This window comes from Gavia stellata, chromosome 10 (genome assembly GCF_030936135.1).
Source record: "Gavia stellata isolate bGavSte3 chromosome 10, bGavSte3.hap2, whole genome shotgun sequence".
Taxonomy (NCBI): Eukaryota; Metazoa; Chordata; class Aves; order Gaviiformes; family Gaviidae; genus Gavia; species Gavia stellata.
In genome coordinates this window covers 29,357,143-29,370,402 of record NC_082603.1, presented here as the reverse complement: position 1 = coordinate 29,370,402, position 13,260 = coordinate 29,357,143, and the positions used below count along the sequence as shown (strand labels likewise).

At 42.6% G+C, this 13,260-nt stretch overlaps 1 protein-coding gene across 1 annotated transcript in view; it reads left to right on the top strand.

The window, feature by feature from the left end:
• The first annotated feature begins 3,981 nt into the window (after positions 1-3,981).
• The window catches only part of NRDC (nardilysin convertase), a 29,457-nt gene continuing 20,178 nt past the window's right edge, over positions 3,982-13,260 (top strand). The window contains exons 1-5 of the mRNA XM_059821611.1: positions 3,982-4,193; positions 8,911-9,235; positions 9,428-9,509; positions 10,154-10,307; positions 12,096-12,169. Coding sequence (XP_059677594.1) covers positions 3,997-4,193; positions 8,911-9,235; positions 9,428-9,509; positions 10,154-10,307; positions 12,096-12,169 — 832 coding nt within the window. The 5' untranslated portion in view covers positions 3,982-3,996. The remainder of the gene's footprint in view (positions 4,194-8,910; positions 9,236-9,427; positions 9,510-10,153; positions 10,308-12,095; positions 12,170-13,260) is intronic.

The following is a 13,260-nucleotide window of genomic DNA, read 5'->3' as shown; positions in this document are numbered from 1 at the left end:
TGTTGCTGTGTTCGGCACCTTGCTGCCCCTAAGTTGTTTGTTTCTAGAAGTCCATGAGCTGACTGTCCTGCAGCTTTTCCCTGGTATCCTGTAGTTTTATCCTCCAGGTTTGGATCTGGTCTGTTGGTGGATTTGTTGCAGGACAAAGGAAAGGAGGAATTGGCTGCTGCATGCTTAGTTGGAGGCAAAATCTGACAAATAAGACTTGGAACACCACTGTCTCAGAAAGATTAAAATATCAGGAGCCAAAATGTGAGTGTTGGCAAGTATTAGTGCCAATATTATTAGATTTTTCTTTCTGCATTTTGTTATTTTTTTAATTTTGTGCTAGTTGGATGCCTGTGTGGGGATAGTTTTTCTGGTTTCAGATTCAATCACCAAGTATAATTTAAAAAAAGGAAGATTGATTAATAAAACATAACTGCAAATGAAAAATGGCAAAGACGACCTGTTAGAGTTATTCTATGGACGTTTGTTGCATCATCCTTTGAAGGGAGGAAAAATTTTTAATACTTAACAACTAAAATATACTCAGACTTCCAACACCTCTAAAATTACAAAACTTCTACATCTTTGTGTAGAACTCTGTGTGCATTTGCCACAGGCAGAGCTTGTATTTCTCTGAAATATATGGAAGAACTGCTTTTGCGAATCTGTGAAATTATATACACTGTATGCCTTTGTTTATGATCACGCCTTTGTGCATCCCAGCTCTAAACGGTGACTGCAAATTGTGTTGGTAAATGCAGATTAGGCGGATACGGAGAGTTTGCTGTCTTAAACTGAAAATTCTGAAGAGCTTCATGGCTTCACCTTAGGCCTATGAACTCCTCTGACCGAGGAGACTTTCTGATGTCAGAAACTGGAGTCGAGTATCTGCCCACTGCACTGTAATTTGCTGGATCATGACACTAGTGAATGCTTTGTAATTTTGTTCTATTGTGTCTCAAGAGTGTAATAGTTCTAAGAAAAAAGCACAATATTCTAGAGAAAAATGCAACTACATCGATGTAGTTTGAGCTCATTGTGCGAAAGGCTTGATCCCTTCATTTGTTTGTATGTTGCTTTCAGAAATCTTTACTGTGACATATTTTGGGTGTGTATGATCTAGTCCTGAATGTGTGATTTGTGCAGTGCTAGGTGTGTGGTTATTGTATCTAAACCCCTGAAACTGCAAAATAAAGAGAAATGTAGTCACTGGGTGTGGCCAGAGACCTTGTGTGAGCTGCATTACTAGCACATTAGGCAATCGTGTGCATGTGTAAAGAAAGGTATCTTTTTAACGCTTTTAAAATACATCAGACTACATTTATCTTTTTTGACAGGGTGATGACCCTTGAGCCCATCAATCTGGAATCTGTGCGGATTTAAAACACATTGAAGAGAAGGATTATTTGGCCAATAAACGTGCAGTGCAGTGTTTTAATTTTGTAGCAGAAGCAGGTTTTAGGCCAACTTGTGTACCTAGCAAAAAGAAACAAAAACTTCCACAGCAGGGAGCGATGATATTGAGCTGTGCAGGGATAATGGAGTACCTCAGTGCAAATAATGATTTGTTAGCTCAGCAGCTCAATGGTAAAAGAAAACTGATTCAACAGAAATGAAATTTCAGTTCTTTTGTTTTACTTACTACTTTTTTCCTAGCAAAAAAGACTTTTCCCTTTTCTACCCAATATATAATTGTGTTTCATTGTGTTCCAGTCATGTCAGATGTATTTTTTTTATTTTTTTTCAAAGAAGAATACAAGTACATTCCAGGCCCTTCAAGCTAGGATGGGCAGAATTGGTTTTTACAGCACAAGCCAGCAAGTAGCTACATGGCAGTACAGTCTGAAGAACTGGGACATGGCTTAATGGGTATGGTGGTGGGTTTTTTTGGTTGATGGTTGGACTTGATGATCTTACAGGTCTTTTCCAACCTTAGTGATTCTGTGAACTGGAAAAGACGGTTATGACTTCTACCCTGCCCTATATTGCACACAGGGAGAAACCTAGTATTTGGTGCAGAAATCCTGCAGAGTTTATTCCAAATAAGAAATCAAATCATCACAGGCAACTGATGCATAAATTAAATATTAATGGAGAGAGGTATCCCATCATCTCTTAGATTTCCATTAAAAGCAGTGAATGAATACAGAAAAAGCCTTTTGCTTTAAGTGGCACGCAGCTGTATCAACGGTGAGTCAATAGTAATTGTTACTTGTAATTGTTACTTGTAATAACTTGTAAGAGGTAATGGCAGAATGCAAGACAATAATTTGTCAGGGCAAGGGAAATAACAGACTTGCTTGCACCAAAGACAAACCCAAAATTCTTCATGCGGTTTTTGTATAGAACCTTTACTTTGACTGGCAGTGGCCTAGGACAGTAGTATTGATAAAATAGTATGATTACAAGATTAAAAAAAAGGGGTACTAGAATTTGAAAGGAAAGAGGTGACTGCTCTTCACAAGCTTCTCTGTGGCTTGTACAATACAGCACTGTGTGTGCAATTCTCCATTAAAAGCTGTACAGGAGGCTCTGGGTTAGACATGGGTCTTGGCTTCCATCTTGTGGAGAAATAAAGCAGTGAAACACTGGGTAGACATCCAGTCTAAATGATCTTACTTGTATTTCAGACAGCGCCCCTCATTTGTATTAGCCTCTGACCCTTTTACTTGACTTTCATCATTGACTTTTGCAGTCAATGTAGACTTACACAGGCGCACAAAATAACTACAGGAATAGCAGAAAACTGAACAGATGTGGAACAATGCAGAAGTGATGTTACAGGTGCAACAGCAAACAACAGCTCTCAAAGCATTACAAGAAAAAGGACGTTGGCAATATATGCCATTTGGAAACGCCAGCTTCGAAGAGATGCAAGACAAGAGGAAAAGCAGCATTCCTCTTGTCAAGACTTGAACTTGCTCCACTGACACTGCAGTTTCACAGGGAAAAAAAGTATATTCACAAATCGGAAAATGCTGAGACCTACTGAACTGCAAAGGCTGGGCCGGATCAAGAATAGAGACAGTCTTTTCTGTTAAATAGCCATGGCTGCAAACTTTAAGCTATTAAGGATACCATTAGGGGAACAACACAAACTCAAAAAATCAGCAGTCATCAGTCTCCGGTTCACCGCGTTTGGCTCGGCCCAACCGCCGGATTTCACCGCCGGTGCCGGAGCTGCTGCCGGCGATATCCGCTGGGGAGCTGGGCCGGCAGACGGAGCCTTGGCCCTGCACGTCACCGGCTCGGTCTCAAGCTGGGCCACGAACACCGGCTGGAACGACCGGCCCCGCCACCACCGCGAAGGGCCTCACCCTGCGCTGAGGGACTGCGCGTGACGCCCCTCCTCGGGCAGCCTGCGCGGGCTGATTGGTCTTGTCAGGAGTGAGCGACAGCCACTCGGACCAATAGTTGAATGAAATGAGAGGAGGCGGCCGGTCTTCACCAACCGGGGTTGGACTATTCCAACGGAAGAGCGGGGGGGGCAGCTAACACGGCAGGCGGGTATAAATGTCGGATCGCAACGGCATGGAGAGGAGTTCCCGGGATGTGGCTCTATATTCTGTCTTTCTCTCCTACCTCTGAGTTCTCTGTCCTCTCGGTCTGATTTCTGAAAGGGGCTGCCTTTCCTTCCGTCTCTCACCCCATCTATGGTTTCTCCCACCCCTCCCACGCCACCAGCTTTCTCTCCATCAATCAGAGAACCCCCCGACCAAGTGAGGGCTTGGGATTGGTCCGTTTTCCCCACCTGGCACCGCAGCGGGCGGTGACTGGTGCGGTCTCGAGCCGTCGCAACCGTCACCGCTACTTCCTCGTGCGGCGGAAGCTGGCCGGGTCGCGGGCGGCCGCCGCCGCTGGCGGCGCATGCGCAGTCTCGCGGCCGCCTTCGCACGGAGGGGCCGAGCAGTGTGGGTGGGGGCGGCGGCGGCGGCCCGCGGCCTGGCGGGAGGCGGCCGGTCGCTGCGTGCCGTTGCCCAGCCGCAGTGGTGTGGTGCGACCGCCGCCATGCCCGGTAGGAACAAGGCGACATCCAGCCACAGCTGCCCGGAGCTGACGGTGGGGCAGCAGGCCGGGGAGGGCAGCCGCGACTCCAGAGGCCGCTCGCCTCACGGGGAAGAGGAGGACCGCGGCGACATCGGTCCCGGCGCCAACCTCGGCGACCCCGACATCGTCAAGTCCCCCAGCGACCCCAAGCAGTACCGGTGAGGGCCGGCGGCGTCGAGCCTCCCCCCGGAGGCCGTTGGCCCGGGAAGGCTTAAGGAGGGCTGGGGGGAGGACGAGCCGCTGCCGTTGAGGCAGCCCCCGGTTGGTCTCTGGGGTAGGCTGGGGCCTCCCCTCCCCGCCTGCCCACGGAAAACCAGCCCCGGCCGGCGGGAGGAGGGGGGTGCGGGAGCGTGCGGGGCTGGGTGCCGGCCTGCCCCGAGCACAGCGGGCACTCCAGCACGGCTGTAGCCTCAGGTGCTTGAAATCGGGCTCACCTTGGTGACCGGCGGAGTTAGGGGCCTCTCTGTGAAAAATGGGGGTTCACGGGTGTGTTTCTTCTGAAGATGGGCTCTCTGGTTTGTATACAGTAATAGGCTTGGGGCTTGCATAGAGAGAAAAAAAAAATCAGTACTTGTTCAATGACTCTGCTGCGATGCTACGTTTTCGAGGCACAGCGACATCGAATTGTTAGTTTGCAGCCGTTGTCCAGGCAGCTCCATTCCAAAAGTGTTAAGCTGAGGTGTGAAATGTGGTTGAAGTATTACAGAGCAGATACCAATTTAAAAAAAGGCTGTTACTCTTCCCATTTTAGATGGGCTTCCAGATTTTAACACAAATGTTAGTGACTTTAGACAGAAATTACTTTCATGCTGCTGTCTTGCTTGTGTCTTCATTTGTATATTTCTGAGTAATACATCCGAAAGTCCCAAAAAAGATCACCTTCCCTGAGTGCAGCACACAGCATTTGTGGCCTTCTTGCAGTGAGAGATTCAGCTGAGAACAGCCAGCGGAGGTTGAGCTCCTGGGATGCTGTAAGGCAGTCATTCTTGAAGGGACACTATTGTAACTTATTTCTGTTAGGCAGAAGATTGTTCAGCCCTTGTTAGAGATGTGGGGGATTTTTTATCTTTACTCTTCATGATGTCTAATCTGTGCAGCCAGTGGAGAATCTGCCTAAGCCTGGAACTGAATTTTGGATTTGCAGTGACATTGGTTGACAGTGAAATTCCTTGCTGGCTGCGTGAAGAGGACTGTGCCCATTGGCTTAGGGAGAAACTTGCTCCCTCCCTTCTTGCCCTACTTCCTTGCTCATTCCTCTGGATCTCTGCTTGCCTCTCCTGCTGGCATTCTTACGCATGTTACTTTGCAGGAGGCTCATCTTCCTGGAGAGTTCACAGTCACAGAGACTGTCAGCTTAGGAAACGTGTGCCTTTACTACCTGAAGCAGCGCAGTTATGAAGCTTGGGAAATCCATTGAAAACTGTCACTGGCTATCTATTTAGAGGCTCAGGAACCTCCTCTGCATGTAGAGAATTGGACAGTGTGTTTGCTTGTAGCATAGAATAAACTAATACCAACATTCCCACAAATCCTACTCTCTGTGCTTAACAGATTTTTTTCACTTGGAAGCAGAGTGTCACATCTTTTCAAACTGACTTCCATTTGTGGGAAGTGAGCCTTGCACAGAACAGACACAAGGAAGGAGAACTTCAGTGTGGCTGAAAGTAAAACATACCTATGTCTGCTAACTATATACCAAACCTCCTAAGTAAACTTAATGGCAGGTGATTTGATGATGCATATACACCTTCTCCTCTGTTCATGCATTATTGATGATGTATACTGCAGATCAGTCACAGCGGGCTTAATGTGACCGTCTGGTGATGTCAGTCTTAACTTAGTGGAAAATGTTATATATTATCTTCTCAAATACAGTGATCATAAAAACAAAAGAGTTCTGACAGATTGCGGAACGTATTTTCAAAAGTGAGTTTGTTGGGACAAAAATTATTGTCATAATCAAAGTTGGTTTTGTTCATTAGAGCTATGAGTGGGTAGTTATCTTTACCGAAATGTATATTGTATTTAAATTCATCTATATGTGGAATTTCATGGGCTTGTATTGCTTGTTTTGGGTAATTTGGGAAATCAAAATGTTTCTCTAAGTGTTCACTGTGCATTGATATGTATTTAAATAGTTACTTAACTGCTAAACAATTATCATTGATGTAAGAAAAATCTTGGTGTGAGAACAATCCTGTTTAAACTTGTCCAGGGTGTTTAAACGGTAGCTTTAAGAACTTGAATTTTATTTTATATTTAAGCCTTATTTGTATCAATGCCGGTACAGTCCTTCAAAAAAGCCATTGGACTACGCTTGCTTTTGTTGCTACGTTGATTGCATTTTTTTGTCCCGTATTTTGCATGCTAATGGATACTTACGTATTGATTACACTTGTCCTTTTCCATTGGACTGAAACATGGAAAAAGTAAAGAACACCTGTGTCAGTTGGTGCCTCTGCTCAGTATAACCTAAACTGTTCTAGATTCTCCTGAAGTGGAATCTGATAGCCTTCAACAGCGGCTTAGTTCAATCGTTGCCTTGCTACTGGGTGCTTTCTGTCCTAGTATGTAACACCCACAAGCCTGAAGATGAGTAATGTAAAATTAGTATAATCTGCTCCATTAGTTTAATGGCGGTATGTGGAAAGGATCAACAAGAGCTACTGGATACACCTGGCTAAACAGCTTTATGGCAAATCATTCTTCTGGAAGAATAGTGCTATTCTGTTCTCTGCTTTCTGTGACTATCTGTTGATCACTGGGAAGCCATTATTCTTTATGGGCCGTGCAAACCTGAAGATGACAGTTGTATGCAAAGGTGAAGAAGATGATGGTTGTGCTGGAAGACACGTTGTAGCAAAGTTGACTTGTCACTGTCTGGGGTTCTTGCTCTGAGCTCTCCCACAGGCTGAAGTGCCTGAACGTACAGTGTATCTGTTTTTAGGACCCCTGTTGTGCATTCAGAAGTGCCGCAGCTACATAATGTGACCCAGGTGTATGATGCAGTTAGCAAACAGGCTTTCAGAACGTATGGATGATTAACTTTGTACCCAGACATTAGCATGGATCTAGTACTATTTGTACCTCCTGCAGTTAGTCATAGCATCTCTGCAAGATATACACTATGTGCTGTAGTTTGAGCAAAAATGCACTTGTGCTTTTGATTGGAATAAATTTGTACTGCTCAGCAGTCCTGTAGCAAGCAAAACGGGTGTGGTAATGATTATGAAACCCTGGCCCAGAGTAAGTCCTATCAATTCCTGTTGGATGAGTGTCATCATTCATAAACTTAACACAACTATTAAACATTTGTTCTTTAGCTTTTTTCATAGACTTGGTAGTCCAAGAAGTGTGGTGTTTTCTTTGTCTCAGAGCTGCTTAATTCTTGTCACAATACCCCCTTTCCTCCAAATACATCCCCATGAAATTCAGTTGGGAGAGAAGTACTCAGAGTAATTTGTTTCCAAGCTGGTCTGTGCTTTGCAGAGCTATAGCAGGTGGCCTGCAGCTCTAGTACAAAGCAAAACTTACACTGACTTCATGTTTTGAATTGGAATATTGATAATAACACATGCTTTTATTGCTGGGAAATATTGAAATTGTGTAATGATAACCATGAATGAAACATGTGAGAAACTTTGGGAACCATGGAGTTGGAAAACACACTCTGTGCCTTTCGTTTTTCTTTTGGGTACTTACCGTGTAGCTTGAGCTGCAAATCTGCTTTGAAGTTTCTGCTACCTAATTACAACAGTGGCCACATTGCAAAGCTCTGATCTGGTATAAACTTGGGGGTTGGACTAGATGACCTTTAAAGGTCCCTTCCAACCCAAGCAACTCTATTATTCTGTGCTCTGTAACTCAGATTTTGCTGGGAGTGTGGGATGTGACCATGGGTTTGTTTTATACTAGCTTTTTTTTTTCTTTTTTTTTTTGTTGGATCAGATACCACCTGGCTATATCACACTAGTTCTTAGGTTGGATCACATATTTTCTGGATCCAGCATTCCTTCCTTTCTGCAGCTGGCGTACTAGCCGGTGCAAGTTCCTGGGAGGGGTGCTCTGGCTAATTTGACGAACTGTGACTGTCTGTTCTGGATCTGATGGGAGAATACTGCTGAGAGATCTTGTGGTGCAGAGCATTGGTGCTTGCAGTCCTCAGTCTGAAAAGTTGTAGAATGGTGCTGGACAGAGGGCTTGTGGTTTTTTTTTAATATATATATACACACACACACACACATATATATATATAAAAATTCTCTGTGTGTATACACACACAGAGAACGCTGTGTATATTGCTTCTTGATAGTAACCCAACCAACCCACTGTGACTTATTTTATTAAGCCTGCAGAGGAGAGCTGTCCTTTCTAACACATACCTGCTACGTCTGTGGACCCCATTTAGTAAAAGCATTGATAAAATCTACTAAAATGGAGATTCTGGTGCCTATTTAGAGGCAAAGACTAAGATTCTGTCATATAATAGAGTTTCCAAGAGTGTGAGAAGCATAACAAGCTATTGAAGTTTGGATTTGCCTGTTCTGAGTACCTGAAGTTTTCTCTGAGTGGGTGCTAGTAGCTTAAATATTTCATAGAGAGAGAAGTAAAAGCCCTAATCAGTATCCCTGATGTTATGAGCAGAAGGGCTTCTGCCACTACCTTGAATTGCTTGTTATTCTTATAGCTGTTGAATAGCACAAGAGTGTTTTTACTTTCCCACTATAAAACTGCTCACCTTCTTAGCTACCATTAGATTTTCATTAGGAAATCTTGGTTGAAGAACACAGAACTATTAAATCCAGAAATTTTTGTGATTCTGAAAATTCAGATTTGGGAAATGAGTGTATTCATTGCAAATAATTCTTCTTTCAGGTATATCAAACTGCAGAATGGCTTATGTGCACTTTTGATTTCGGATTTGAATTACTTGGATGGTGCCCCAGCGGCTTTATCTTCGGAGGAGGAGGAGGAAGACAATGATGATGATGAATCTGAAGAGGAAAGTGATGAAGATGATGACTCTGGAGCTGAGATTGAAGATGGTAGAGAAGGTTTTGATGATGAGGACTGTGATGAGGGGGATGAGGGTGAGGACAATGATGGAGATAATGAGGATTTCAATGATCCTGATGACAGTGAATTAGAAGAGCTAGCTGAAAAGGAAGAGACAAGAAAGAGAGGCTGTACAGAAAAGCAGGTATGTACTTAAAGCTGTAGGGTGAAAAAAATATATAGTGAGCTTTCTTGTGCTCTGAAACCTTGTGATTAGGCATTCAGACTAGACCACCTTTTTATTGTGCCTGTCCTGATTGATTTATCTTATACTTCTGTCACTTTCCTGAAGTGTTTCTTGAAGCAGCTTTTACTGAGAGTGTTGTATTTTCTCTAGTCTGCAGCAGCCCTCTGCGTTGCTGTTGGCAGCTTCTCTGATCCCGAAGATCTGCCTGGATTAGCACACTTCCTGGAACATAGTATGTATCTGCTCCTATCTCATCTTCTCCAGCTTCAGTGTAAAATGAGTGCTATCTAGCTCTGTATTTCTGTAGTATTTTAGTATAATTTTCTGTTTCAGCTATCCCGGAATTTATTTTCATTAGTTAAATAAATTTGTGATTTTATAAAAATACTGACTCAGTAAGGAACTCTTAATATGGGAGAAGGTGTCTCATAGACCCTTTGGCAGGCTATGCATTAACATATATTAACATTCTTTGTTATCCATTAGATATGGGGGCAAGCATGTTACAGTTTTATAAACTAGACTGGAGCTACAGACCTTTATCTTTCTAGTAAAGGATGGTGAATTAGTAACACAGGTGCAGAAAGCACACGAAGTTTCTGACCAGATGTATCTTAAAATGCTACTCTTGAGTAATGGAGGCCAGTTGTGCCTAGAAAGGCACTGTTATTTCCAGTCTATCTGGGCTTTCTGCTAAAGGCAGATTACACTAGTTATTGGGCAGATTACATGGTCTGTTGCTACTTGGTAGTTAGCCTCTGCATGGGAACTGAGGGTCAGGTGTAGGTAACACTGTGCTGAAGAGGGGTTACTATACCTGAAATTAGGAGTAACAAATTAGTGTCATCTTGGTAATTTTGCTGATTTTTGTTCCAGTGGTTTTTATGGGCAGCTTGAAGTACCCAGATGAAAATGGGTTTGATGCGTTTCTGAAAAAACATGGGGGCAGCGACAATGCTTCGACTGACTGTGAGCGGACAGTCTTCCAGTTTGATGTGCAGAGGAAGTACTTCAAAGAAGCGCTTGATAGGTAACTTCATATAAATGGTGATTAGGTGTTAACAAATGTTTGTGTGTGCCTCAGGAGGTTGGTTGTAGCTGTTCAGTTCTTCATTTTGGGGTGATTAAGGCTGTTGCTGAACTTGTGCTATCACAGAGGATATTGACTATAAGGAAAATATTATTTCCCTTTGGATATCTTATTGATTTTTGAGATAGTGCCTGTGTAGCTGCTGTGTGATTACTTGGGATCCATGTGTAAGTCTTAATGCATGTAGCCTTTTGATTGTTTTACCACCCTTAAACTAGTAGCATTGATGACAGGAGAAATATTATGCAGTGTGACAGCTATTCAGAGGGGAAGTGCTCCTAGAATCCCAGTGAGTCATGCCTTGAAATATTTGTCCTGATAGAGTTAGTGTTTTTTTTTTTTTAATTATTGTTTTTTGGTTCCAAGTCCAATCCCTCAAAGTGAGTGGAGGGGCAGCCTTGAAAGTTATGGTACAATGTGTGCTTCAGAAGGATACATTTAACCCAGTCGAGGTTATTCAGTCAAGTATGTATCTTTTGCCAGAAAGTATTTAACTTACTCTTTTGTGCTGTGGGATATGTTAGGACAACAGAGCTCCACCTGTTGGCATAGTTTCCCTCAGTGAGAGGAAATTACTCAGTCATAGGGGCAGGCTATGAGCTATGACAGCTGAGTATTCTTGATGCTGTAAAATATCTCAGGAGGAGAGTGGACTCCACTGTGAAATTACTTTGATTAAAATACATTTCCGTGATGATGCCAAGAACAAGTGTTTGCACGTTTTACCAAGTATTGCCTAAATTTTACTTTACTGGGCCAAATTCAGCTTTCACTTGCAGATTAGTCCAGCTTTTAGATGTTTGGAAGTGCAAAGGAATCAAAAAATACAATTGCAATCTGTCCCAACAGCTCACTTAGTGAAGGGGAAACACAGAAATTATGAGTTCTGTAGAACAGCATCTCATACAAAGGAGATAAACGGATGCTGCTGATGATTTCTGCTCATTCAAGCACTTGGTGGATCTAAAGAAATTGAAAGACGTCACCTTTCAATAGTCTTTAGCTTAATGGGTCGGGTAGCTGTAAAACTCTTGTCAACAATGTGTTACTGTTAACCTTTTGCTTCAACAAGTTCAGTGCATCATTAAAAAACCTTAAAAAACAAAACAGAAACATTACATTCTCTGGCAGCCTTCTGCAGAGTTTCCATTCATTGCAGATTTGTCCCTTTCCATTGTTCTGCTCTCTTATGGGTACAGGAGAAGATATGTATCTGGATGACTTTTATAGTAGATAATAAAATTGTAATGGATATAAAAACTTATGTTTCAGGACATAAATCAACAATTTGTTGCCTGGAGTTAGGAAGAAACTTTCCCTATGGTCATGTTGTTCCTAATGAACAACCGAGGATTTCCTCTGAGGCATCTGATACTGGTCCCTGTTAGAGCCAGGAACGAGACTAGAAGGATCACTTGTCTGATCTGGTATGATCATTCTTAGGATGTAAAGGCAGATGCTCCTGCATCCATTAGTGTCATACCCTACTGTATCCAACCAATTCATTCCTACTCAATGGAGCATGGGAGCCCTGCCCTTTGGTTTTTGATGCTATTACAAAACTGGCTTTTATCTTTGCTTAAGACAGTACCATCAAGAATGTCATAATCTGTAGTAAGACAAGCAATGTTATAAACTGAAAATAGTGGATGTTGTTTTTAATTGTTGGGTTTTTTCCCTAGCTTGATAGACACTGAACAAAAGCATATGAATTTTTCTGTTTTGTAGGTGGGCACAATTCTTCATTCACCCGCTAATGATCAGGGATGCAATAGACCGAGAAGTTGAGGCTGTAGACAGTGGTAAGAATATCTTTTTCTGTGTTTAGCCCACCTTCTTGAAGAAATAAACAGTGAAAAACATGCCTATAGCTCCAGCATAGCCCCAGTGGTCTCTCCAGTCCTCTGTGGAGTAAATACAATAAGTCGAGGTCATTGTGCTTGTCTCCTTATTCTAACACCTTAATGACTACAAATTTGCTTCACAGAAGGAAATTGAACCTGGCATAGAAGTGAGTGGAGTGTTCACCTGATGTTCTAGTATGTTATGAATACTTGCAGGCTGCCTAGAAAAATTCACTGTTTTAGAAAAAAAAATGTTATTAGCAGATACACTAACTGGTTCAAATATGTATTCCAAGTCATCTTCATCTGTCCTCTGACAAGGAAAACTGAGCAATTTGATCTTTGAATTTAAGTAAGTGTCAATATAAACAAGGACCTGTCTTTGAGTTTTAGGTGTGGTTTCTTCAACAGCTTAAGCCAATTTATACCTTCACTTGCACTGCCTTCATCATGCAGATCCACTCCTTCCCTTGTACTGACACTGTAGTAATGAGCTGCCCAGTAAACTGTGTCAGCTTGATGAACTGGCTGCAGACTAACCCAGCCAAAATAATTATTTTACAGCTCTCCTGTGCATATTTCTTATTACCAGCAAAACCAGGAATAGGAAAATGCAATTCGAGAGGGTGAATTCTTGATTTTGGCAGAATCCCGTATTTAGATTAGTGTAAACTGATTGTAAAACTGCATTTCTGGAAACTATCTTGCTCAGTTTTCAATTTGTTACTTCATTATTAGGCTAAAAGTTGTTCTATGTGATATATAGAAGAAGCAGGTTTGTAATTGTTCTCTGGCCCTTTTCTGCAAGGCCTGACTGTGTAGAATATTGATGGCCTTGTGTTCCCATTAAATTTATCGTATTGAGAGCTTTCAGGCGGGGCAGGTTGTGGCTTTATATGCTTCCCCTCCTTATCCCTTTCTGTACTTCTCAGCAATAAGCTAGTTTTCCTCTTCTCTTGACTTATATTCATTACTGCTAGCAAGTCCTGTTTCTTTATCCTATTTCACTACTTCATCATACATTAAAACAAAACTATTTCAGTCTACCT